At 54.9% G+C, this 27,651-nt stretch overlaps 1 protein-coding gene and 1 non-coding gene across 2 annotated transcripts; both read right to left on the bottom strand.

Moving 5' to 3' along the window:
- Nucleotides 1-4,040: 4,040 nt before the first annotated feature.
- Nucleotides 4,041-9,192, bottom strand: LOC108177166 (serine protease 44). Its single transcript, XM_051852543.3, has 6 exons — nt 9,078-9,192; nt 8,683-8,907; nt 8,333-8,489; nt 7,753-8,015; nt 6,510-6,670; nt 4,041-4,973 (listed from the first exon to the last, which is right to left on the bottom strand). Exons 1-6 carry the CDS (start codon nt 9,154-9,156, stop codon nt 4,737-4,739), a joined length of 1,122 nt encoding a protein of 373 aa, XP_051708503.1. The 5' UTR covers nt 9,157-9,192; the 3' UTR covers nt 4,041-4,736.
- Nucleotides 9,193-13,503: 4,311 nt separating this feature from the next.
- LOC138844111 (uncharacterized) lies at nt 13,504-18,519 on the bottom strand. Its single transcript, XR_016215163.1, has 4 exons — nt 18,381-18,519; nt 17,793-18,055; nt 16,886-17,046; nt 13,504-14,388 (listed from the first exon to the last, which is right to left on the bottom strand). It is a non-coding gene; the product is annotated as an uncharacterized LOC138844111 (transcript).
- Nucleotides 18,520-27,651: the final 9,132 nt, after the last annotated feature.

Raw genomic sequence — 27,651 nt, 5'->3', positions numbered from 1 at the left:
TTATTTTAATTAATTTATTTGAAAGTCATAGTTAGAAAAAGAGAGGCAGAGATAAAGAACTTCCACCCATCACTTCACTCCCCAAATGCTACAACAGCCAAGGTTGGGCCAGTCTGATGCCAGGAGCCTAGAACTCCATTCAAGCCTCCCACATGGGTACAGGAGCCCAAGGACTTGAGCCATCCTCTGCTGCCTCCCAGGTTCCCTAGCAGGGAGCTGGACAAGAACTGGAGCAGCCAGGACACCAACTGGTGCTGTGTGGGATGCTGGCAATGCAGACAATGGCTCAACACGCTGCGCCATGCCAGCCACACCAACAGCTCTTTAGCCCATGCCTGGGTGAAACGTGTCTACCAGACCTATCCAGGGTCCTCAGAAGCTTCAGAGAAAATCCAGAATTCGAAACAACTGTGCACGGATTTCAAAAATTTCTTGCAACAACACAGATTCATACTGACTTGTTCTACTTGGAGACACTGAAAAGGATCAGACACCAGTCCAGAGTGAGCACTTACACTGCAACATGAATCCAACCAAAACTGAAGCAAACATAAACACACAGTGAAGCTGGGGCAGGAGAATGGTGACATCGTCCTGTCTTATACGGACTCTAGGGGCAAAAGGTCCCGAATAAAACAGCAGCTCAGGAATGGAGAACACATATCAAGAAGCGAGGAGATGGGGTCAGTGCTGTGGCATGGCGGGTTAAGCTGCCGCCTCCAGTGCCGGCATCCCATATGGACACCAGTTCGAGACCTGGCTGCTCCACTTCCGATCCAGCTCTCTGCTGTGGCCTGGGAAAGCAGTAGAAGATGGCCCAAGTCCTTGGGCCCCTGCACCCACGTGGGAGATCCAGAAGAAGCTCCTGCCCCTGGCTTCGGATAGGCACAGCTCCAGCCATTTGCAGCCATCTGGGGAGTGAACCATCAGATGGAAGACCTCTCTCTCTCTCTCTCTCTCTCTCTCTCCCTTTCCTCTCTCTGTGTAACTCTGACTTTCAAATAAATAAATAATCTTAAAAAAAAAAAAAAGGTTAGCTGACTCTGTAGCAGAAAAATACTGAAAACACTGCCCCCAGGATGTCCTTTGCCACCACAACCAGGCTTTTTCTCATTCCTCTCACCACACAAGGATAATTTTATGAGTTTTGATGAGAAAGCATGTGTCATTCAATAATCAGTCCTGATCTGGCTCCTTCTGACTTTTTTCTTATTAATCATAAAACATTTGTAAAGGGCATGCATTTTTCTGCAATTAAAAATGTGAAAACGTGGCATTTACCTGGTTAAATTTCTAGTACCTCAATTCCGCAAGAACAGACTAAATGGCACCTATCAATGCTTACAAAAACTCTCTTGAACTTGGTGTACTTTATAATCAAAAATAAAAGTTATATTTTAATTTTCATCTTTAATTCCATAGTTTCAGAAATATTTCAAGTCCCCTTGTATACTCTACATGGTGTATTTTAATAGGCTTCTTGCACTTAGCAACACTAAGTACTTCAGCCATACTATTCAGACTCACTTAAAAAAAAGCACAATCAATAAAAAACACAGTAGTAGGAGATGACAGAAAAGGACACTTGTTTATAAGAGCTGAAAGACAGCAAAGCATCTCATGGCTCAACTCAGTTAGGAACCATGCTACAAAGCATCAAACTTTTCTACTGCTCTCTGTGTGTCCACAAATGATCATAAAAGAACTATTGATTTTGGGGTTTAAAAAAATTTCAGATTAAGCCATAGCCTGTGAGTCTGCTCTGCTTCCATTTCAGCTGCCTGCTAAAGCTCCTGGGAAAGCTACAGAGAAAGGCACAAGTGCTTGGACCTCACACCCATGGAGTTCCTGGCTCCTGTCGTCAGCCTGGGCAAGCCCTGGCTGTTTTAGTCATTGGGAGAGTGAACCAGCAGATGGAAGCTTGCTGGCTCTCTCTGTAACGCTGCCTTTCAAATAAATGAAAATGAATCTTTTTTAAAGAAGAAAGAAAAGAAAAGGAAAGGAAAGGAAAGGAACGGAACGGAACGGAACGGAAAGGAAAGGAAAGGAAAGGAAAGGAAAGGAAAGGAGGGAGGGGAGGGGGGGAGGGAGGGAGGGAGGGAGGAGGGAAGGAAGGAAGGAAAGAAGGAAGGAAGGAAGGAAGGAAGGAAGGAAATTTCAGCCAGGCAGTGGATTCGCAAATAAGAATCCTGGAGTAAGGCCGGCGCCGCGGCTCACTAGGCTAATCCTCCACCTAGCGGCGCCGGCACACCAGGTTCTAGTCCCGGTCGGGGCGTCGGATTCTGTCCCGGTTGCCCCTCTTCCAGGCCAGCCCTCTGCTGTGGCCAGGGAGTGCAGTGGAGGATGGCCCAGGTGCTTGGGCCCTGCACCCCATGGGAGACCAGGAAAAGCACCTGGCTCCTGGCTCCTGCCACCGGATCGGCGCGGTGCGCCGGCCGCAGCGCACTGGCTGCGGCGGCCATTGGAGGGTGAACCAACGGCAAAGGAAGACCTTTCTCTCTGTCTCTCTCTCTCACTGTCCACTCTGCCTGTCAAAAAAAAAAAAAAAAAAAAAAAAAAAAAAAAAAAAAGAATCCTGGAGTAAGGAGTAAGGCGGCTCAAGCACAACAGCCTGGGTTGATTTTGGCCCTGACCTTGGGTGACTTGCTGCACAGCACATCACTGAGATGCTTCCTGAAGCCGGGGTTGTCCCAGCTCTTGCCAGGCAGTGTCTTAGTGGGGTTCCCAGGACTACTCCGACTCGGAGAGGGCACTGTGTGCGAGGGAGGAGCTGAGCCACAAAGCAGTGGCACTGAGGTCCCAGAGGGTCCCACAAGCGTCCCTTCCAACTTGTCCTACATTGAGGGAGAGACTGGATCTTCACTTGCCTGCACACCAGTTACCATGGGCACCTCCGGAGAAGGAATCCATTCCTGCACCCAGGGCACTTTCTGTAACAGGTGCGGATGTGACTCAATGTTTCCAGGAGCCGGGGTGATGTGAATCTCTGCCTGTGGGACAGAGCTGGAACTCCACACCTCACACGGGGGCCTCTTCCGGTGGGGTCCTGAGTCAGTCTGTCACAATCCCAGGAGTCTGGGAAAGCTTCCTTGCTCTGTTGCTAAGACTGCTAACATTCACCTGGCCCTGGGTGTCCAGGTCTCTGGGGTCTGTGCCTGTGCTTCCTGGTGAGCAGAGGTCACTCCCCAGTGACCAGGAAGCTGGAACTGGTTCTGTGTCCCTCTAGCAAGACTCACACTCTAACATCTGCAGACCGAACAGCACCCCATCTGCAGTCCTGAACTTCTACCTCTGGGGTTGGAACCTTCCCACCCTGTAACACTCTTTTCTGTCCTCTGAGGCAACCTGGAAGGGAATGGGGACAGAGCCTGAGCTGAGACAGCTTTGCGAGTAGGAGCAGAGAGTGAGGGAACATGTGAGAACCACTTACACATCAGGGATTCATGAACTCACTCCCTCTTTCAGCAAATCTGAGATGACTTCAAACACTTTCAGAAAAATGGCTTTAAAATTGATTTGGGTATAACACATTTTTTGAAATTCACGCAGAATTGTTTCATAAATGCATTGGCCATGCTCTTTTTGAAGTTCTCTCGTAGATCAAGATTCCTATTCTGAGGGAGCTTGCAGTTGCAGGTCGGGAGATTCAGAATTATTAGAGAACTGTAACTAGACCTTGAGGAACAAACGGTGCACGGAAACAGAAATGAACAGGACCAGGCATCCAGAGGCAGGGACTCAAAGAAAAGCCTACGTCTGTCCCCTCTGCTGTCCTGCTCCTCACTGCAGAAGCTGCTAAACACAGCAACAAGCCTGCCAGCTTAGAGACACTGACAGCTAAAACAGGACACAGGCTGCAGCTCATACCCAGCGCCTAGGGCCACGTGTCACTTGGCTGGGGGCAGGCAGCTCCTAATCTCTAATCTCCCACAGTCTATTGGAGACCAGGAATGTATCCCACCAGTACACAGGAAAGCTCTCTGCAGAGTATGTTCATGCAACCAAGACACACAGGGGAGCAGAGCTCAGAAGCAACAGGAGACGCTATCCAAACATTTATTCATGACATCTGAAGCCTCCACACTCCGTAATGCCTCACTCAATACATTTGGGGTGGGGTGTCCCTGGATGTGGCACTGGGGCCCTGAGGAAGGGGTGCCCCGAGACGGCCTGGGAGGCTGAGCCTCTCCGTGACGGTGGGTCCCCGCTGGGGGCAGGGGACTTCTCCAGCCCCAGACAGCTGAGCCAGAGGCAGAGCTCAGGCCCCACGCATCTGCACGGATCTGGCAGTGCCTGCTTCACTCCCTCCGAGCAGCCCACGCTGACTGCCTGACAAAGTCTCGGGTGAGAGTCCGGAACTGGAGCCACGTCTGGGGCTTGGCTCACTCCTGGTGACGCCTCTGCTCATGCCAGACGCTCCCCAGGACGGCAGGCGGTCAGCGGCTCCACCGGGCAGGGGAGCCGTCTTCTCGGCAGCATCACTTCACCCCTTCCTGCCCAGCAGGCAGAGCACAGCCAGGGCAGCCCAGCCCCGCAGGAGACCAGGTCACCAGGTCACCAGCAGAGGCAGCCGGCGGGACCCGGTGTCCGTGCACACGGTGCTGTGTGATCTCCACAGAGCCCACGGCTGCCGACCTGAGCTTGAGGCAAGGACACCGAGAAGGAAGGGGAGGATGCTGGGGGCTGGGGGACACGGAAGTGGGGGCTGGGAAGCAGGAGGGAGTGGGCAGAGGAGGTCACCGGGTCACCGGCATGCCCAGCAGCAGCACCAGGCCCAGGAGCACTAGGCAGATGCCCACGGAATGCACGCACAGAGCCTGACTTACGATGGTGTCCACCCAGTCCCTGTACTCACTAACCTGCGTGTAAACTGCAGGAACGGGAGTGGCACCACAGTCAGCACCCCAGCTCACAATCCCCACCTGAATCCACGTCTCGTTGAATTCACAGACCAGAGGGCCTCCAGAATCACCCTGGAAAAAAAACAAAGACACAAATTCCAGGGAGGGAGGAGGATCCCCATCCAGGGAGGCTGGCTGCCCTGATGGGCACAAGGATACAGCACATCGGGCTTCCCCACACACCACAGGGGCCCTTCACGTGCAGGATTCAGTAACTGGAGATTAAAGCTGGTGGGGAAATTGAACATCCTGGGAGGAACGCTTCTCCTACCTGCTGCTCAGGGACACGGACACGAGACACCAAACCCTCAGACAGGTAGTTATGCCCAAAACACACAGAACGTGGCGCTGAGGGCCCCACTCTTCCCTTGCCTGGGGGCCCTTTCCCAGACCTTCTGCAACCCCTGACCCTGCCGCTCATGGGGTAACCACGCAGCGTGGACGACCGCAGAGCCAACCCCACTGTGGCTCCCAGGCAGCGCCTACTCTCACCGGGCATCCTCAGGCTCCAAGGCTGCTCAGTATTTTGCAGGTCTCCATGCAAGGAAGGGCCTAACCCTTACCTCCACCTCATTCTCTCCCTGCCACCAAGCCAGGAGCCCCGCACCCTCCCCACATCAGCCCCCCTGCCGCCAAGACCCTGACCCCTGCCCAGCCCCCTCCTCCAGCACAACTCTGCCTGTCCCTCCCCAAAGCTGGCCCTCGGTCTCACCGGCAAACCCCTCCAGGAGAAAACCAGGGCCTCCCTCCGCCTCTCCCGCACCCCGTCCTCTCCCCCGCAGGCCGCCACTGTCAGCCTGGAGCACAGCCCAGCCTGCACTGCCCGTCACTGCGCCACGATGACAACGAGCTCCTGGACGGCAGCCCCTGGCGCCCCTCTAAGGCAGCCACTGCTCTGCAAGGTCGCCCTGAACGCGCCTACCCGGCCCCACCTGTGCATCCTGCAGAACGAAACTGCAAACCCGGACTCGGCTCTGCAGGCTGCAACCACCTCCCACCGCAACCCACCTCCTCAGGCCTCGTTGGCCACCTCGTTGCCCGCCATGAGTAAAAGGCTCCCTAGAAAAGCGATGCTCCCACAGAACTCTGAGCCTCTGTCCACACCGGCCCCCGTCCCTGCTGGGCCATTCTCTAGCCAAGAAACCAGACCCCCCTCCTCTAAGAGCCTACTCAAGTGCTGCCTTCGCAGAGTCGCTGGGCCGAGGGCAGCGTGTGAGCCTGGGGTCCCACAGACACTACAGGAAGACCCTGAACCTCATCCTGGATCTCACCTTCCCCATGGGTACAATGGTTTCTGATGTCTGGGCTGCAGGGTTGTTTTTGGTTAACTGATAACAGGGTTAATGCTCATGCTGCATGGTGATGGCCACATCAGGGATCTCACTGCACACAAGTGGGCATCAGCATTGCCCACCCCACTGCCCACCCACCCACAGGGCCCTCAGGCAGCAAAGGCTGCTCCCTAGGGGAGGAACACAACTGGCAACTCCCGGAGACAGGGCAGGTTTCTGCCATGATTCTCCTTAACCGAGGGGTGAGTGGGGGAGATGCCACCAACTAAGCCATGGCCCTAGGGAAGAGGGACAAGCAAATCACACACGGACTGACCCAGCATGGACTTTTGCCCTCGTGTAGGTAGCCACAGATCATCCCTTTTCGCACGAACACTCGAAAGCGTCCCAGAGCTTTCTTGAATCTCTTATCACAGTCATCATAGAGAATGATGTCTTGTTCCAGCTCTTGAAGGTCATCTGGTTTCGGTGATGACCCTATGGAGAGATGATTGACAAGTCAGTGGATCTGCAGCTCGGGAACTGTAGAGGCGTCCTCGGGGGTCCCTGACCAGTGTGTTCACACACACGCCCCATACAGCAAGGCAGGACAGTGAGCATCCCCATTTAACACAGAAGGAAACTTACGTCCGGTGTGTCATCAAGAGTGCAGGGATAGGAACACAACCAAGACCACAGAAGGAAGACCAGGCACAGGACTGAGGCAAGGCCTTGCCGGCCTGAGAAAGGATGCCCAGGGCCAGCACTGTGGTGCAGCAGGCAAAAACTGCCTAGGACAGCAGCATCCCATCTGGATGCCGGTTCGTATCCCAGCTGCTCTACTTCTTTTCCAGCTCCCTGCTAATGGCTTGTGAAAAGGAGAGGAACATGGCCCCAGTATTTAGGCCCTGGGCACCAATGTGGGAGACCCAGAATAAGCTCCTGACTCCTGGCTTTGGCCTGGCCCAGTCTGGGGGACTCAGGCAGAAAGGGGATTGAAAAAAAGGAACGAAGATCTCTCTCTCCCTCTGTCTCTCCTTCTTTCTTTAACTCTGTATTTCAAACAAACAAATAAATCTTTAAAAGAAAGGATGATCAAGCCTCTTCACTCCAAGCATCAGTGCTGATCTGACAGCCCTGACGTCAGCAGAGCATCTTTCCCTTCTAGAACAGCATCCGACTCTCACACAGGCACTGCCTGAAGAGGACCACACCCAGCCTTTCTCTAAGGAGAGGCGGCCCTGCAGCCCACAGGCAAGGTGGCTCTGCCTTCTACCTCCCACCTGGGGACACACAGCCCACCCCACCGGGGCAGGTACTTCTAGTGAGGGGCAGCTCCATAGGGCACACAGCCCTCACCCCCGAGCTGGAATCCCCCCTGGAGAGAACCCACCATACCCGGCGCCCACACCCAAGGTCCTGCACAGCAACAGGAATCTCAACCAGCTGCAGAAGACCCCCTGCAGCATCTGCTCCCCACCCCACCCACCTACTCACCTATCGCCCCCTTTCCCCTGCCTGGGGCTGGAGCTGACCCAGGCCACCAGGCTGCCCCACCACATCCTGCCCCTGAGTCATACTTATTCCTATTGTTCGGCCCCATCCCGTGACCCAGCACCGGGTCCCAGCTTTCACTTCCATCAGCTTCTCTGCTAAGCACACAGGCTGGATGTACGAAGAGAAATTCACGGAGTAGGCCAGCACAGCAAGTGCAATGTCATGCGTCAAAGAGATAATATCGTACTCCTGATGGATGACGATGTCTTTCACAGGAACCACCACAGCATTTGGGTCCGAAGAGAACACCTTCGGGGTTCCCAGCTTCACTCTGTAGTCCCTTTCACTGTAGGCAAAGGAGAAAGCCTTCCAAGAGCTCCTGGAGGGTCTGCACATGCCCCTTCCACATGCGTGAGTGCTTCTCAGCCTGGTCCCACCTTCCCATGCCAGCCAGCAGCCACCACTCCCTGCAAACCACAGCCCCTCCTAACACCACCAGGGGACCTTCGAGAAATGCCAATCCTCAGGTCACACTCCAAGTAGACAACAGCTATGGGGCCATCACCCCTGTTTTCACACATACAAGTGGGAACTCAAGCAGGGGAATATACTTGGCTCCCAGTCAAAAACAAATTTTGGGCCCTCACTCTGCACCCCACTCACCCAAATATGCAGTGGGCTGCCGTCAGGACCCACTGGCTGGAGATGAGGGAGCCACCGCACACGTGCCTGTTATCAGCCTCCAGGCTCACCTGCCACGGCCACTTTCTCTCGGGGGCCGGCACTCCACCAACTACCTTCACAGTTCTATTGCCGCACGCTGATTGGCTCGGTAGAGAGGGCACCGGAAATGAAGCCACCGCCCCCACACCACCATCTCCACCCGGGCCGCTCAGGGCACAGCAGGTTACCCTCAGGGAGCTCCCATCTCTCTCAAACCCCGCACCACAGGCTCAGCCCTCACAAACTTCCCAGCCAGGCTCAGCCCCTGCAGACCCGGCCCCACGCAGTACCTCGAGGAAACAGCTCCACAGCTGGAGACGTCCCAGCCTGCTCCAAGTCCTGTCGCCCTGTGGGTGCTGACCTGACCCGGGGTCCCGCAGGCCCTGCCGGCGCTGGAGACCCCGGAGCTGCAGTGACTTCCGGGATCCTCACGGATTTCCGTGGTGCCAGGGGTCCCGGGGGCTCTGGGCTCAGCACGGTCACCCCAGAAGCATCGTTGTTTCGGTAACCCCCACCTGCAGAAGAACAGTCCAGCGAGGAAGGCAGGAGAGCCCGGCGCCCCCTCGGCCTCCTCCTCCTCCTCCTGGCTTGTGGTGCCCGCCACACTCCCACCACTTTCCGCGTCCCCGGCCCTGTGCGCCGCCCGGCCCAGCCACGTCCTCTCCCTGCCCACCCAGAGCCTCACTGAGCACGGGCTGAGCCAGCTGGAGCCACAGCAGGAGGCCCAGGAAGAAGCCCCCGCGGGGACCCTCTAGGGACGCCATTGACACTGCCACAGGCACCGCCACACACTCCTTTGCGCCCCCTGGCGGCGGCACGCGCCCCTGCACTCGTGTTGGCGGGAACGTGGGGTCAGGGGTCAAGGGAACGCTGCTCTCCCAGGATTCCTGATCCCGATCCCCCTTAGGAGATCCATAACCCGTCTAGGTTATGCTGTGAAAGATGGGACTTCGAATACGTGATTAACCTCTCGGGCTGCAGTGGAAACACCTCCCCGCCCCACAAAGCTTCACACCACACCATTTCACTCATGGGTTCTACATGGCTGTTTGCAGGCTCACGTCTGGTAAAGGAAAAGTGCTCCCAACACCACCCAGAACAGCTATGCAGCTGACGTCAGCATCACAGAGGGACCATCCCCATGCCGACAACCCAGCTCAACAAATGCACCTCTGCTGGCCCTCTGCAGGGCCCGGGGTCTCCCTACACACAGCTGCCCTCCACCCTCTCGTGCCACCATCAGTCTCAGTTCTGTGGCTCCTTCCTCGTATGCTTTCATGGGTTGACCACTCCAAGCTGCTTCCCCGACGCCACACTGCACCCCTGCATGACCGCCGTCATCACACAGCTTTACAGAGACTCACTTATACTTTTCCATCTTTCTTCATAAAGTTCACCTGTGAAGAACTGGGTTGTTTTCTCCAGGAGAGTCTCCCTTTGTCTACACTTCACCAATGCATCATGCACCTTTAAATAAATTCCTCTGTCTTCTGTATTTCCTGCAGACTGATAGCAGGACTCAGATTAAATTCTTAGTCAATAAGATAGCAGGTGGCACATTCTGTTACTGCAAGACACTAATGGCTAGATGATTCCTTTTGGAGAAGGTATCAGCTGTTGATGACATTGGCCTAGATCCTCAAATTCATTGTAGGTTGAAAATAGTGATCTACCTTTATCTGTCTCTCATCCTTCTTAGCTGGAAATCTTTGACAGGCTGGAGTTAAACTTAGTGTGTAGGTTTCAAAACCTTGTAGTTATTGTAATCCATAAGCTGTACTTTGGAAATTTATACTCATTAAATAAAGGTTTGAAAGCAAAAAAAAAAAAAAAAAAAAAAAAAACAACAACAACAACAACAACAAAAAACCTTGTAGTTATTATCCTTACTGTGGTAGACTAGAAAACATGGTCACAATGTTTTTCTTCTCCATTCATCATGAAATACAACTTATTTTCCCGTCCCCACTGATTAGGAGCTGTCTTGCTAAACTTCTCTAACTTACCAACTGTGGTAGAAGATAGGCTGTACCATTTCTGACTTTAGCATTAAGAAACAGTATAGCTTCTGCCATAACACTTGAATACCTTGATCCAGAGTCTACTTGTTCTAGACTACTGGAGAATGAGAGCCCTTGGAGGGAATTGGAGGACGCCTACCCATTCTCCCCATCACCAGCCTCCAGGTGAGCAAGGCCATCTTAGGACATCCTAGCCCAGGAAGAGCCACTCCTCACATGTCGCCTGAGGGATGAGTTCAGACTTGAACAGCACAACTGCCCAACTAACCGACACAACTGTGAGAAACACAGCTGAATCTTCAAATTCACAGAAATTATGACTTACAAAGTCATCACACACTGAATTAGCAAATACAGAGACTCTGTCCCTAGTGGGAATACAGGATCGGGTGCCTATGAGCCTCTGGTCAAAATATTCTCAAAAACAATCAGCAAAGATCCTGTCTAAAGAAACCTCATTCAATACACTGTGTTGCATCACTGAACTCATAGCCAGTAGCTCCTTTTTAAATTTATTTTTTAGATTTATTTATTTGAAAGTCAGAGTTACAAAGAGAGAGGGAGACATAGAGATCTTCCATCTGCCAGTTCACTCCTCCAATAGCCACAACAGCCAGGGTTGGGCCAGTCTGATGCCAGGAGCCTAGAACTCCATTCAAGCCTCCCACATGGGTACAGGAGCCCAAGGACTTGAGCCATCCTCTGCTGCCTCCCAGGTTCCTAGCAGGGAGCTGGACCAGAACTGGAGCAGCCAGGACACCAACTGGTGCTGTGTGGGATGCTGGCAATACAGACAATGGCTCAACACGCTGCGCCATGCCAGCCACACCAACAGCTCTTTAACCCATGCCTGGGTGAAACGTGTCTACCAGACCTATCCAGGGTCCTCAGAAGCTCCAGAGAAAATCCAGAATTTGAAACAACTGTGCACGGATTTCAAAAATTTCTTGCAACAACACAGATTCATACTGACTTGTTCTACTTGGAGACACTGAAAAGGATCAGACACCAGTCCAGAGTGAGCACTTACACAGCAACACGAATCCAACCAAAACTGAAGCAAACATAAACACACAGTGAAGCTGGGGCAGGAGAACGGTGACATCGTCCTGTCTTATACGGACTCTAGGGGCAAAAGGTCCCGAATAAAACAGCAGCTCAGGAATGGAGATCACATATCAAGTAAGGGAGGAGATGATGCTCAAGATAAAGCCTGGAACAGCAGACCATGACATCAATTTGTGAGGGAAAAATTAATGTGCTTCACATTCTAATTGCAGAGGACTGGCAATTAACAGCAGCAACAAAGCAGACACTATGGACATCTATGGTTCAGTTTACAAAATGCTGACTGAAAAATTAAACCTGCACAAACCCCCTGCTCACGGATGCCAACTCTGTTGCACCCAGATCAGCTGCAGAAGAGTACAGTTTTGATAGACAATCTACATAGGCAGGATCCAGGCCCTGGAGCATTTCTTCAAACCACTGTGAGAACAGATGAAGCACAGCTTTCCCAGGATGATGCTGAAGACAAAGCACAATGAAAGCAACAGCTACCGAGAGGCCGAGGTGCGCCAGTCAAAGCAAAGGCGGACTGGGCCAGCGTCAATGCCACAGCAACAGTTAATATTTGGTTTAAGGAATTTTGCTTGTTGACTTTCTAACCAATAAACAATGAGAACATCTGATTACTGGGAAAGTGTTTTTGAGAAGGTTAGCCAACGCTAGCTCCTCTAGATTCTTCTCCACAACTGTGCTTCTTATTGTTCCTCTCATCAAGCAAGGACAGTTTTGCAAGAGTTTTGATGGAAAATCATGTGGCATCCAACATATAGTCTTGATATGGCTCCTTCTGACTTCTTTTTGCTTCCTAGTCATAAAACATTCTTAAAGGGCACCCATATGGGGCAGACGCTGTGGTGTAGCTGGTAGAGCCACTGCCTACAGTGCCAGTATCCCATATGGGAGCCGGTTCAAGTCCTGGCTGCTCTACTTCCGATCCAGCTCTCTGCTATGGCCTGGGAAAGCAGTGGAAGATGGCCCCAGTCCTCGGGCCCCTGCATCATGTGGGATACCTGGGGGAGGCTCCTGGCTCCTGGCTTTAGATTGGCACAGCTCTAGCATTGCAGCCATCTGGGGAATGAACCAGTGGATGGAAGACCTTTCTCTCTCTCTGTAACTCTGAATTTAAAAAAAGGGAAAGGGGGCACTCATATTTCTTCCATTACAAATGTGAGAACATGGTATTCACTCGGTTAAAATCCCAAGACTTCAATTCTTTGGGGATAGATTAAGTGGCACTCACCACTGCTTACAAAATTCTGTTAAACTTCATGGACTTTATGCTCAGAAATAAAGCTTGCATTTTTTATTTTCCACTTTAACTTGGTTGGTCCATGAATTTTTGGTTCCCTTAGTATCCTCTATAGGCCTACTATAGGCTTCTTGCACTTAACAACCATTAAGTATTTCAGCGACAGTTAAGTACTTTAGGCAGCAGGTGGGACTACCATAGACTGCCCAGCAGGGGCCTCTCATAACTAGAGTGTCTGGCAATGAGTTAGACCAATGTGAGGTCAAGTGACAAAGGCTTGGATTGCTGGCAGCCAACCAGTGCTCTGAGACACTAGTAGGGCGCTGAGAAGCAGAACCCATTCTGTCTCTCAAACACACTGGATCATGTCCACCAACTCTCCTCCCTGTACTTACTCAGCCCATAGCCCACAGTGCCCGCTCACAGCACAGCAGTAACAGAGCAGCAGGGGACGTAGGAGAGCACTTCAGTGTGCCACACCCCTACCTCTGCCCCCCTCCTGCCCTGCTCCTCACTGCAGAGGAAGCTTAGAGACTCTGACAGCTGAAATAGGACACAGGCTGTGATGGCGCCACCTATGGTCACGTGTCCGACCGCACAGCTCCTCAACATGGGTCTTCCAACGTAACAAGGACCAAGCACATCTTCCCAAGCTAAGCGGGAGCTCGCTCTCTATGGAGCACGATGGATGCACCAACCTGCCCAGATCAGCCGAGCCTCGGAACACACGGGACACTCTGCAAGCATTTATTCAGCTGACATCCCCAGCCTCTACAATATGCGATGCCTCAACAAAACCTGGGGCGTCCCTGGATGTGGCACTGGGGCCCTGAGGAAGGGGTGCCCCGAGACGGCCTGGGAGGCTGAGCCTCTCCGTGACGGTGGGTCCCCGCTGGGGGCAGGGGACTTCTCCAGCCCCAGACAGCTGAGCCAGAGGCAGAGCTCAGGCCCCACGCATCTGCACGGATCTGGCAGTGCCTGCTTCACTCCATCCGAGCAGCCCACGCTGACCGCCTGACAAAGTCTCGGGTGAGAGCCCAGAACCGGAGCCACGTCTGGGGCTTGGCTCACTCCTGGTGACACCTCTGCTCATGCCAGACGCTCCCCAGGACGGCAGGCGGTCAGCGGCTCCACCGGGCAGGGGAGCCGTCTTCTCGGCAGCATCACTTCACCCCTTCCTGCCCAGCAGGCAGAGCGCAGCCAGGGCAGCCCGGCCCGGCAGGAGACCAGGTCACCAGGTCACCAGCAGAGGCAGCCAGCGGGACCTGGTGTCCGTGCACACGGTGCTGTGTGATCTCCACAGAGCCCATGGCTGCCGACCTGAGCTTGAGGCAAGGACACCGAGAAGGAAGGGGAGGATGCTGGGGGCTGGGGGACACGGAAGTGGGGGCTGGGAAGCAGGGGGGAGTGGGCAGAGGAGGTCACCGGGTCACTGGCACGGCCAGCAGCAGCACCAGGCCCAGGAGCACTAGGCAGATGCCCACGGAATGCACGCACGGAGCCTGACTTACAATGGTTTTTATCCACTCCCGGTACTCACTAACCTGCGTGTAAACTGCAGGAACAGGGGCAGCACCACAGTTGACACCCCAGCTCACAATCCCCACCTGAAACCATGTCTTCCTTATTTCACAGACCAGAGGGCCTCCGGAATCACCCTGGAAAAACAAAAAAGTTACAAACTCCAGGGAGGGAGGAGGATCCCCATCCGGGCAGGCTGGCCGCACTGACGGGCACAGGGACACAGCACCCACAGGCCTCCCCACACACCACAGTGACCTTCCAAGGCCAGCATTCATTACCAGGAGATTAAAGCATATGGGAGGGGCTGGCATCGTGGCGAAGTAGGTTAAGCCCCCTCCTGTACCAGCACCCCACATGGGAGCCACTTCCAGTCCCACTGCTCCACTTCCAATCTGGCTCCCTGCTGTCAGCCTGCGAAGGCAACGGAAGACGGCCCAGGTGATGGAGCCCCTGCGTCTCATGTGGGACTTGGAGGAAATTTCTAGCTCCTGGCTTCAGACTGGTCCAGCTCCAGCCACTGCAGCCACCTGGGGAGTGGGCTAGCGGATGGAAGACCTCTCTCTCTGTAACTCTGCCTCTCAAATAAATAAATGAATATTAAAAAAAAAAAAAAGCTGATGAGAAAACTGCAACCTCCTGGGAGGAATGCTTCTTCTTCCGGGGACTCAGGGACACAGACAAAAGACACCAAACCCTCAGGCCAGTAGCTATCGCCGAAACACAGGAAACCTGGTGCTGAGGGCCCCCAACTTCCCCTGCACAGGGGCCCTTCCCGGACCTTCTGAAACCCCGACCCTGACATTCACGGGGTAACCGTGCAGCGTGGGCACCCACAGAGCCCCACTGCAGCTCCCAGCCAGCGCCTACTCGTAGTGGTAGACCTCGGCCTCCAAGGCTGCTCAGTATTTTGAGGGTTCCCCATGCAAGGAAGGGCCTAACCCTTACCTCCACCTCATTCTCTCCCTGCCATCAAGCCAGGAGCCCCGCACCCTCCCCACATCAGCCCCCCTGCCAACAAGACCATCAATTCTGCCCAGCCCCCTCCTCCAGCACAACTCTGTCATTCCTCCCCAAAGCTGGCCCACAGTCTCACTGGCAACCCAGGTTGCCATGAGAAAACCAGGGCCAGGGCTGGCGCTGTGGCACAGTGGGTTAACGCCCTGGCCTGAGGTGCCAGTATCCCATATGGACGCCGGTTCTAGTCCCAGCTCCTCTTCCAGTCCAGCACTCTGCCATGGCCTGGGAAAGCAGTGGAGGATGGCCCAAGTCTTTGGGCCCCTGCACCCACATGAGAGATCCGGAAGAAGCTCCTGGCTCCTGGCTTTGGCACAACACCGGCCTTTGCTACCATCTGGAGAGTGAACCAGTGGAGGGAAGACCTCTCTCTTCTGTCTCTACCTCTCTCTGTAACTCTTTCAAATAAATAAAATAAATCTTTTAAAAAAATAAAGAAAACCAGGGCCTCCCTCCGCCTCTCCCGCACCCCGTCCTCTCCCCCACAGGCCGCCACTGTCAGCCTGGAGCACAGCCCAGCCTGCACTGCCCGTCACTGCGCCACGATGACAATGAGCTCCTGGACGGCAGCCCCTGGTGCCCCTCTAAGGCAGCCGCTGCTCTGCAAGGTCGCCCTGCACGCGCCTACCCGGCCCCACCTGTGCTTCCTGCAGAACGAAACTGCAAACCCGGACTCGGCTCTGCAGGCTGCAACCACCTCCCACCGCAACCCACCTCCTCAGGCCTCGTTGGCCACCTTATTGACCACAATGAATAAAAGTAAAAGGTTTCCTACACATCTTTGCATAGTAGGTTAAATCTCTGCCTGTGATACCAGCAACTCTTATGGGCACCGGTTTGACCCAACTGCTCCACTTCCATTCCAGCTCCATGCTAACGCACCAGGGGAAGCAGTGGAAGATGGCCAAGGTGCTTGGTTCCCTGCACCCACGTGCGTCACCTGAAAAAAGCTCTTAGCTCTTAGCTCCTTGCTTCTAGCTGGCTCAGCCCTGGACAGTGAACCAGCAGATGGAAGATTTATCTATGTTTCTCCTCATTTCTCTGTACCTCTGCCTTTCCATTAAATAAAAAATAAATCTTCAAAAAAAAAAAAGTTTCCAAGTTCCCTACCAAAAGATGCTCCCACAGAACTCGGAGCCTCTGTCCACACCGGCCCCCGTCCCTGCTGGGCCGTTCTCTAGCCGAGAAACCAGACCCCCCTCCTCTAAGAGCCTGCTCAAGTGCTGCCTTCGCAGAGTCGCTGGGCCGAGGGCAGCGTGTGAGCCTGGGGTCCCACAGACACTACAGGAAGACCCTGAACCTCGTCCTGGATCTCACCTTCCACATGGGTACAATGGTTTCTGATGTCCGGGCTGCAGGGTTGTGCAGGGTTAACTGATAACAGGGTTAATGCTCATGCTGCATGGTGACAGCCACACTGGGGGAACTCACTGCACACAAGTGGGCATCAGCATTGCCCGCCCCACTGCCCACCCAACACACGGCCCTCAGCAGTAAAGGCTGCTCCCTATGGGAGGAACACAACTGACAATTCCCAGAGACAGGGCTGGTTTGGCAGGAACTAACTCAGGTCATGGCCATGAGGAAGAAGGGACAAGCAGACCACAGCAGACTGACCTGGCACGGACTGTGGCGTTGTGGTCGGTAGCTACAGATTACCCCTTCTCCCACGTAGTCTCTGGAACTTCCAAAAACCTTCTGGAACTTCGCATTACAATCTTCATAGAGAACAATGTCCTGCTCTAACTCCTGAAGCTCAGCTGCAATTTTTGATGGCCCTAAGGAAAGACCACTGACAAGTTGTGGGCTGTGCCCCTGGGACAGGACAGGACCCTCAGCACCCGCTAGGGGCCTGACAATGGTGGTCACACTGATGCACACAGATGAGGCAGGGCAGGGGCCGTGGTCTCCATTCACACAGAAGGACACTCAGGCCCAGTGTGCCTCCGATGAGGAGGGGTAAGAGCACCCCCATGACCACAGATGGAAGAACACTTGGGAGAGAGGCAAGGGCGTGCCGGTCCGAGAAAGGAAGGCCCAGCGTCTGCCTCCGAGCATCAGTGCTGATCTGACAGCCCTGACGTCAGCAGAGCATCTTTCCCTTCTAGAACAGCATCCGACTCTCACACAGGCACTGCCTGAAGAGGACCACACCCAGCCTTTCTCTAAGGAGAGGCGGCCCTGCAGCCCACAGGCAGGGTGGCTCTGCCTTCTACCTCCCACCTGGGGACACACAGCCCACCCCACCGGGGCAGGTACTTCTAGTGAGGGGCAGCTCCATAGGGCACACAGCCCTCGCCCCCGAGCTGGAATCCCCCCTGGAGAGAACCCACCATACCCAGCGCCCACACCCAAGGTCCTGCATAGCAACAGGAATCTCAACCAGCTGCAGAAGACCCCCTGCAGCATCTGCTCCCCACCCCACCCACCCGCTCACCTATCGCCCCCTTCCCCCTGCCTGGGGCTGGAGGCTGACCCAGGCCACCAGGCTGTCCCACCGCAGCCCACTGCTGGGCAGTCTCACCTCTCTCTGACAGTCGGCCCCATCCCGTGACCCAGCACGGGGTCCCAGTTTTCACTTCCACAGATTTTTCAGGGAGGCACACAGGCTGGATGTACGAAGAGAAATTCACAGAGAAGGCCAGCAGAGCAAGCGCAATGTCATGGGTCAGAGTCCTAAAACTGAAATTCTGATGGATGACGACGTCTCGAACAGGAACCACCACAGCATTTGGGGACGAAGAAACCAACATTTTGTCTCCCATCCTCACTGAGTATTTCTGGTCGCTGTGGGGCAGGGATGTGGTCTTCACAATGTCTGGGAGGGGCTACATACTCCCCTCTGCACATCCCAGGGCTCCCCAGGCTGCTTCCATCTTTCTGTGATGACCACTAGCCACCTCTCCAGCTAAGCCACACCCCACCCAGGACTCCTGAGCACTCTGGCCAGTGGGGCTCAAGGGGTGGACAGAGCAGCAGTAGCAGCTGGGACCTTGGAAGCAATGCCAATCCTGGCTACCCCCAACTGAACATATGGGCACCAGGCAGGGACATTGGTTGGCATCAGGTCAACACAGGTCAGAGGTCCACATTTCTAGCCCCAGACACTCACGAAGATATGCAGTGGGCCGCAGTTAGGATGAACCGGCTGGTGATGAGGGAGCCTCCGCATATGTGGCGATCATGGACTTGCAGGCTCACCTGCCAGGGCCACCTCCTCTCCGGGGCCGGCGCTCCACCCACTATCTTCACGGTTCTATTGCCGCACGCTGATTGGCTCGGTAAAGAGAGGGCACTGGACGTGAAGCCGCCGCCCCCACCCCGCCATCTCCGCCCAGGCCGCCCAGGGCACAGCAGGTTACCCTCAGGGAGCTCTCATCTCTCGAACCCCGCACCACAGACCTGGCCCCACGCAGTACCTCGAGGAAACAGCTCCACAGCTGGAGACGTCCCAGCCTGCTCCAAGTCCTGTCGCCCTGTGGGTGCTGACCTGACCCGGGGTCCCGCAGGCCCTGCCGGCGCTGGAGACCCCGGAGCTGCAGTGACTTCCGGGATCCTCACGGATTTCCCTGGTGCCAGGGATCCCGGGGGCTCTGGGCTCAGCACGGTCACCCCAGATTCCTCCTTGGCTTGGTAACTCCCACCTGCAGAACAGCCCAGCGAGGAAGACAGGAGAGCCTGGCGCTCCCTCGGCCTCCTCCTCCTCCTCTTCCTGGCCTGTGGTGTCCGCCACACCCCCACCGCCATCCCCACCACCTTCCGTGTCCTCAGCCCTGTGCGCCGCCCGGCCCAGCCACGTCCTCTCCCCGCCCACCCAGAGCCTCACTGAGCACGGGCTGAGCCAGCTGGAGCCACAGCAGGAGGCACAGGAAGAAGCCCCTGCGGGGACCCTCTAGGGACGCCATGGGCACTGCCACAGGCACCGCCACACACTCCTTTGCGCCCCCTAGCGGCGGCGCGCGCCCCTGCACTCGTGTTGGCGGGAACGTGGGGTCAGGGGTCAAGGGAATGCTGCTCTCCCAGGATTCCTGATCCCGATCCCCCTTAGGAGATCCATAACCCGTCTAGGTAATGCTGTGAAGGACGGGACTTCGAATACGTGATTAACCTCTCGGGCTGTAGTGGAAACACCTCCCCGCCCCACGAAGCTTCACACCACACCATTTCGCTCATGGGTTCTACACGGCTGTTTGCAGGCTCACGTCTGGTAAAGGAAAAGTGCTCCCAACACCACCCAGAACATTCATGTAGCTGAAGTCAGCCTCACAGAGGGACCATCCCTGTGCCGACAACCCAGCTCAACAAATGCCTCTGCTGGCCCTCTGCAGGGCCCGGGGTCTCCCTACACACAGCTGCCCTCCACCCTCTCGTGCCACCATCAGTCTCAGTTCTGGCTCCTTCCTCGTGTGCCTTCATGGGTTGACCACTCCAAGCTGCTTCCCCGACGCCACACTGCACCCCTGCATGACTGCCATCATCACACAGCTTCAGAGGCACTCTCCACCACACTCTTTTTTAAAGTCTTAACTCTTATTTCAAAGGCACAGTTAGAGGGAAACAGAGGTCTTCCATCCACTGGTTTTACTCCCTTAATGGCCACAATGGCGGGGGCTAAGCCAAGCTGAAGCCAGGAAGCTGGAACTCCATCTGGATTTGCCACGTGGGTACAGGAGTCCCAGCACTTAGGCCATCTTCTCTGCTTGCCCAGGCACATCAGCAAGCATCTGGATGAGAAGTGGTCAGGACTTGAGTCAGAGCTCACATGGGATGCTGGCATCACAGCTAGTTTAACCAGGTGCGCCATTGTGGTGGCTCCTCAAATGCACTCTTCTGTCTCCTGGAGCTTCATCCCTTGAAGACTCTGGGATCCCATACTCATAATCTGGGCAGCAGAAATGCTCAGTGTTGTACGTCACGTGTCCCTATAGGCCCAGTGGTTTGTGTGCTTCACTGTTGCAGATTTTTGTTTTCTTTTAAAGATTTATTTATTTATTTGAGAGGCAGAGTTGCAGACAGAGGAAGAGACAAAAGAGAGAGAGGTCTTCTAGCCACTGGTTCACTCCCCAAATGGCTGTAGTGACTGGAGCGGGGCTGACCCAAAGCCAGGAGCCAGGAGCTTCTTCCAGGTCTCCCACATGGGTACAGGGGCCCAAGGACTTGGGACCATCTTCTGCTGCTTTCCCAGGCCATAGCAGAGAAGTGGACTGGAAGTTGAACAGCTGGAACTCTAACCAGCACCCACAAGGGATGCCAGCACCACAGGCAGAGCCTTAAGCTACTATGCCACAGTGCTTGCCCATGTTATTTGTTTTTTGGGTTTTTTTTATAAGATACTATTTTTTTTATTTGAAAAACAGAGTTACAGAGAGATATAGAGAAAGACATATCTTCTATCTGCTGGTTTACTCCCCAGTATCCAGAGTTAGGCCACCCTGAAGCCAGGAGCCAGGAGCTTCTTCCAGGTCTCCCACAAAGGCGCAAGAGGCCAAACATTTGAGCCATCCTCCGCTGCTTTCCCAGGCACATTATCAGGGAGACGGATTAGAAGTGGAGCAGCTGGAACACGAACCAGTGCCCACACAGGATAGCAGCAGCTTTACCTATTACGCCACAATGCCTGCCCCAGAGTAATCATCCTTAGCGAAACTTAGTCTGCCACCTGACCCCTCTGCCCCATGTCACCTGTCACTCCCAGAGGCTGCCTCTACTCAGCCTCCAAGCCACTTACTAAGGGTCTTCCTGAAGACCACCTCTGCCCCCTTTCCTGGGATCCACCTCTAACTTGTGGCCCCAGACCATTGCCAGATCACTCAAAGGCAAACCAGTCTAATTTATTAAAATAAAACTTCTTAGATTGGCCTGGCCATTGATGTTCAGCTCTCTCAGGTCTGTGTCTGTCTTTCCCAAGAACCAGGGCAGTTCCTTAGTGACCAAGATGCTGTAACTGGTTCTGAGTCCCCTCAAGCAAAACTCACACCCTAATATTTGCAGACCAAGGGTACCCTATCTGTAACCCCAAACTTCTCAGTTCTGGGACTTCCCCTGCAAAGGGGCTGGAGCCTTCCCACACTGTTGCGCTCTCTCCTCGTCTCTGAGGCAACCTGGAAGGGAACGGGGACGGAGCATGGTGAGAGGGCAGGCAGAGGAAGCAGCAGGGGGACAGAGGCCGTGTGGGAAGCCATTTATGCATCATGGATTCACTCACTCACTCCCTCATTCAGCAATCTGTGATGGCTTCGAAATTTTTGAGAAATGACTTAAGAATGTATTTGGTGTAAATATTTTGAAATTTCCGTACAATATTTAATGTATGCGTTTGCAAGGAATTTTCTGAAGTTCTCTCACAGCTCCAGACTCATCCTCTGCTAAACTTCGTGCTGCACGACAAAAGATAATGAATGATTAGGGAACTCTAACTTGGCCCTGAGGAACAAACTTGCCCACTGTGGAAACTGTGAAATGAACACATAGAGGGAGGACGCATGCAAATGCCCGTGAACGACCCTGCACAGTGAAGTCCACAGTGGCTGCACAGGCAGGAGAGGCTCCTGTGATGGCTTACCTGATGAGGAGAAAGTGAAAAGAAAGGCAACGCCAGCAGGACCAACCAGTTAGACTTATCAGAGAGAGAGCTGCAAGTAACACTGGAGACAGATGGCCAGCTGTGGGGATCCACATAGCCCCAGTGGCTACTTGTCTAGAATGGCGTGACCCAGGACTTACTGAGACTAGCTGTGACCAGGTACCACACAAAAAGCACAGGGTCCGAGTCCCTGCCTCTCTCGGGCAGCAGGTGGGACTATCACTGACTACCCACTGAGTACCTCTGACAGCTGGGGTGACTGCCAATGATCAACACAGATGCACGACAGAGCCCAATGGATGACTCAGAACACTAGTGGGGAATGAAAAGCACAACCCCTTCTCTCTCACACACACAGTGGTCCCCTACGACTCGTCCTCCTCCTTATGGTTAATCTTTGGGATCAAGGCCCAGTCCTTAGCCCATGGTACTTCCTCAAGGCACATCTGTTACAGAGCAGCAGGGACAGGCACGAGGCACCTGAGTGTGCCATGTCCCACACTCCGTCCCCTTTCCTGCCCTGCTCCTCACCACAGAGGCTGCTAAACCAGGTACAACTAACCAGCTCTAGAGACGCTGACGGCTATAACAGGATCCAGCCTGGGGACCCCCTGCCTAAGGCACCTGCAGACAGCTCCACACATGTGTCTTCCAACACAAGAATCACAGAGCACATCCTCCCGAGGTAAATGGGAGCTGGCGCTCCACAGAGCGTATGGATGCACCAACCTGTCCAGACGAGCCGAGCCTCGAACACACGGGACACTCTGCAACATTTATTCAGCTGAAGCCTCCACACTCTGTAATGCCTCACTCAATACATTTGGGGTGGGGGTGTCCTGGGTGGCCACTGGGCACTGTGGGAGGGGTGCCCAAGATGGCCTGGGAGGCTGAGCCTCTCCGTGAAAGTGGGTCCCCACTGGGGGCAGGGGACTTCTCCAGCCCCAGACAGCTGAGCCAGAGGCAGAGCTCAGGCCCCACGCATCTGCACGGATCTGGCAGTGCCTGCTTCACTCCCTCCGAGCAGCCCACGCTGACCGCCTGACAAAGTCTCGGGTGAGAGCCCGGAACCGGAGCCACGTCTGGGGCTTGGCTCACTCCTGGTGACGCCTCTGCTCATGCCAGACGCTCCCCAGGACGGCAGGCGGTCAGCGGCTCCACCGGGCAGGGGAGCCATCTTCTCGGCAGCATCACTTCACCCCTTCCTGCCCAGCAGGCAGAGCGCAGCCAGGGCAGCCCAGCCCGGCAGGAGACCAGGTCACCAGGTCACCAGCAGAGGCAGCCGGTGGGACCCGGTGTCCGTGCACACGGTGCTGTGTGATCTCCACAGAGCCCACGGCTGCCGACCTGAGCTCGAGGCAAGGACACCGAGAAGGAAGGGGAGGATGCTGGGGGCTGGGGGACACGGAAGTGGGGGCTGGGAAGCAGGAGGGAGTGGGCAGAGGAGGTCACCGGGTCACCGGCACGGCCAGCAGCAGCACCAGGCCCAGGAGCACTAGGCAGACGCCCACGGAATGCACGCACGGAGCCTGACTTAAGATGGTGTCTACCCAGTCCCTGTACTCAGTAACCCTGGTGTACATTGCAGGAAGGGGAGTGTCACCGCAGTCTACTATCCAGCTCACAATTCCCACCTGAATCCACGTCTCGTTGAATTCACAGGCAAGAGCACCCCCAGAATCACCCTAGAGAAAGAAAAAAGACACAAATTCCAGGGAGGGAGGAGAAGCCCCATCCAGGCAGGCTGGCTGCCCTGACAGGCACAGGGACACAGCACGCTGGGGCCTCCCCACACACCACAGGGACCCTCCACGTGCAGGATTCAGTAACAGATTAAAGCTATGGGAAAGCTGTTAACACTCTGGAGGAATGCTTCTCCTTCATGGAACTCAGGGACACAAAACCAGTGAATGCCACATCAGAGAAAGTTATTGCACACAACGTGTCTATCAGCATTGCCCACCGCACTTCCCACCCACCCACCGTGCAAGGGCTGCTCCTTATGGGAAGACCAGCAGTGACACCTCCCAGAGACATGGTGAGTTTCTGCCATGAATCTCCTTATTTAAGGGCTGAATCAGGGACGCGAAACCAACTCTGGGCATGGCCCTAGGAAAGAAGAAACAAGGGAAATACAGAGACTGACCCAGCACGGACTTTTGCCCAGTCGGAAGCCACAGATCATCCCTTTCGTCACACCAAATCCGTAGCATCCCACAGCTTTCTCGATTTTCTCCTTGCAGTCATCATCGTCAACAATGTCTTGTGGCGACTCTTGAAGGTCATCGGGTTTTGGTGATGACCCTGAGGAAAGACAGTTGAGCAGTAAATCCACTGCACCTAAGCACCTCTCTGGGGCTTGATGGTGAGGGTCACACTGAGGCCAAAGACGCAGCAAAGGCAGTGAGCGTCATCTCTGTTCACACGGAAGAAATTCAGGCGCACTACAACATCAAGGGGGAAGGGGTACGAGCACCCTCATGACCACAGACGGAAGAACACTTGGGAGAGAGGAAGACCCAGCGTCTGACAGCCCTGACGTCAGCAGAGCATCTTTCCCTTCTAGAACAGCATCCGACTCTCACACAGGCACTGCCTGAAGAGGACCACACCCAGCCTTTCTCTAAGGAGAGGCGGCCCTGCAGCCCACAGGCAGGGTGGCTCTGCCTTGGCCTCCCACCTGGGGACATACAGCTCACCCCATGAGGCAGGCACATAGCCCATCAACCTCAGCACCCACACCACAGGTCCTGCGTGACAATGGGAGTCTTAGGCAGATGCAGATGACTCCCTCTCCTGTCCACTTCCATTATGGCCGCCCTGCCCTACGCAGAGCTGCAAAGCTGCCCCAGGCCACCAGGTTGCCCCACCACATCCTGCCCATCAGTCTTACTTATTCCTATTGTTCGGCCCCATCCCGTGACCCAGCATGGGGTCCCAGCTTTCACTTCCATCAGCTTCTCTGCTAAGCACACAGGCTGGATGTACGAAGAGAAATTCACGGAGTAGGCCAGCACAGCAAGTGCAATGTCATTAATGAAATAGCGACCATTGAAATCCTGGTGGACTACAATGTGACGAACAGGCACCACCACAGCCTTTGGGTCCTCCGTATACAATTTCGAGGTTCCCAGCTTCACTGTATATCGCTGATGGCTATGGAGAAAGGACAGGGTCTTCACAGAAATCCGGAGGGGCTACCTACTCCCCTCCACAATTCCAGGGCTTCCCTGTCAGGCCCCATCATCCCATGACAGACATTTCAGCCACTTCCCCCTCAAACAAAAGCCCCGCCCAAGACCCCTAAGTACAAGGGGCTCCCTGTCTGAGCCCAGAGCAGCAGCAGCAGCAGCTGAGGCCTTGGCAGCAATGCTAATCCTGGCTCTCCCCAACTGAACAACTATGGGGCATCACTATGTGAGGAACAGGAGGCTGGGGTGGGGAAGAGGACTGGCTACAGGTCAACAAATCAGGACCTATGTTACCTTCCCCAAATACTCACGTAGCTATGCAGTGCGCGGCAGTCAGGACCACCCGGCTGGAGATGAGGGAGCCTCCGCATACGTGGGCATCATTTATCCTCAGGCTCACCTGCCAAGGCCAAGTTCCCTCCATGGCCGGCGCTCCACCAACTACTCTCATGGTTCTATTGCCGCACGCTGATTGGCTCGGTAAAGAGAGGGCACCGGAAGTGAACCCACGACCATCTCCACCCAGGAGCCCAGGGCACAGCAGGTTACCCTCAGGGAGCTCCCATCATTCAAACCCCACACCACAGGCTCAGGCTCTACAACCTCCCCAGCCAGGCTCAACCCCTATAGACCTGGACCCATGCAGTACCTAGAGGAAACAGCCACGCAGGCCGAGTGGCCCCAGAATGCCACAAGTCTTGTCGTCCTGTGGGTGCTGACCTGACCCGGAGTCCCGCAGGCCCAGCTGGCGCTGGAGACCCCGGAGGTGCAGTGACTTCCGGGATCCTCACAGATTTCCGTGGTGCCAGGGGTCCAGGGGACTCTGAGCTCAGCACGGTCACCCCAGAAGCCTCGTTGTTTCGGTAACCCACACCTGCAGAAGAACAGTGCAGCGAGGGAGGGAAGAGAGCCCGGCGACTCCTAGGCCTTCTCCTCCTCCTCCTGGCTTGTGGTGCCCGCCACACTACCACCACCTTCCGGATCCCCGGCCCTGTGTGCCGCCCGGCCCAGCCACGTCCTCTCCCCGCCCACCTACGGCCACACAGAGCACGGGCTGAGCCAGCTGGAGCCACAGCAGGAGGCACAGGAAGAAGCCCCCACGAAGACCTTTTAGGTTTGCCATGGGCACCGCTACACACTCCTTTGCGCCCCCTGGCGGCGGCACGCGCCCCTGCACTCGTGTTGGCGGGAACGTGGGGTCAGGGGTCAAGGGAACGCTGCTCTCCCAGGATTCCTGATCCCGATCCCCCTTAGGAGATCCATAACCCGTCTAGGTTATGCTGTGAAGGACGGGACTTCGAATACGTGATTAACCTCACGGGCTGCAGTGGAAACACCTCCCCGCCCCACGAAGCTTCACACCACACCATTTCACTCATGGGTTCTACATGGCTGTTTGCAGGCTCACGTCTGGTAAAGGAAAAGTGCTCCCAACACCACCCAGAACATTCATGTAGCTGAAGTCAGCATCACAGAGGGACCATCCCTGTGCCGACAACCCAGCTCAACAAATGCAACCCACAGAGGCTGTGAGTGTTGCCATATTGTGTGGTTTCACTGCTCTTCAGTATCGCCCTCACTGTCATAGGTCAGGAAATCTGGCCTCAGAACCTTGTCTATGCTCACCAAGAAACAGAACTTAGTTCTTCACAGGCACTGCTTGTGAGCGGGCTTTGGGACACGCTCTGTCCAACAGAGCGTGGTAGAAGGGAAGTGTGTAACTCATGAACTTAGCATTCAGAAGCTTTGCAGCTTCTCTTTTAACATGCTTGAAACACCTGAGTCCTGAGCCCACCTGTCATGCCCACTGCAGGATACCGAGGCCCCTCCCCTCCATGCTCCCACAGCACCACTGCCTGGTGAGCAAGGCCCACTTGGAACATCCTAGCCCCAGCGGAGCTATCACAGGAATGCCGCCATGGCAGGGAGCTCAGCCTAGAACAGCGCAACTGCCCAACTAACCAGCAAAACTCTAGGAAACACACTTGAATCTTCTAACTCACAGCAGCGATGATTCATAAAGTCACCGGGGCACTGGGTTAGCAACTACAGGAACTTTGCTCCCAGTGGAAATATAGGGTTAGGTTCCTGTGAGGCCCTGATCAAAATTCTCATCAAGGCCATGGCGTGGCCTAGGGACTTAAGCTGCTGCTACTGCAGCACCAACATACACATGGGTGCAGGTCTGAGTACCAGCTGTACCACTTCCCATCGAGCTCCCTACTAATGTGCCTGGGAAAGAAGTAAAAGATGACCCAAGTACTTGGACCTCTGCCATCCATGCAGGAGACCCACATGAAGCTCCTGGCTCCTGGCTTCTTCCTGGTACAGCCCTAGCCATTGTGCTCATTTGGAGAGTAAACCAGTGGATGGAAGAGCTCTCTCTCTCTCTCTCTAGTTCACCTCCCTCCCTTCCTCTATAACTCTTATTTACAAATAAATGAATATTTTTTTAAAAAATTCTCATCAGCCCTCAGCAAGTAACCTTTGTTTATGTGTGTTCCCATACAAAGAAACTTCATGGGGCTGGCGCTGCAGCATAGTCGGCTAAGCCACCACCTGCAGCACTGGCATCTCATGTGGTTACCACTTCGTGTCCCAGCTGCTCC

This window comes from Oryctolagus cuniculus, chromosome 10 (genome assembly GCF_051225735.1).
Source record: "Oryctolagus cuniculus isolate XC-2025 breed Fujian yellow rabbit chromosome 10, ASM5122573v1, whole genome shotgun sequence".
NCBI lineage: Eukaryota > Metazoa > Chordata > Mammalia > Lagomorpha > Leporidae > Oryctolagus > Oryctolagus cuniculus.
The sequence above is the reverse complement of the archived record's forward strand: the minus strand, read 5'-3'. Positions and strand labels throughout refer to the sequence as shown.

What these genes read in the sequence shown, in the direction of transcription:
- LOC108177166 (XM_051852543.3), bottom strand. Translation starts at nt 9,156, where the DNA reads ATGGCGTCCCTAGAGGGTCCCCGCGGGGGCTTCTTCCTGGGCCTCCTG. An exon ending in GGGCCGAACAATAGGAATAA is followed by an intron (nt 6,671 to 7,752) that starts GTATGACTCAGG and finishes ATCTCTCCATAG; the next exon opens with GGTCATCACCGAAACCAGAT. An exon ending in AGGGCAAAAGTCCATGCTGG is followed by an intron (nt 4,974 to 6,509) that starts GTCAGTCCGTGT and finishes TTTTTTTTCCAG; the next exon opens with GGTGATTCTGGAGGCCCTCT.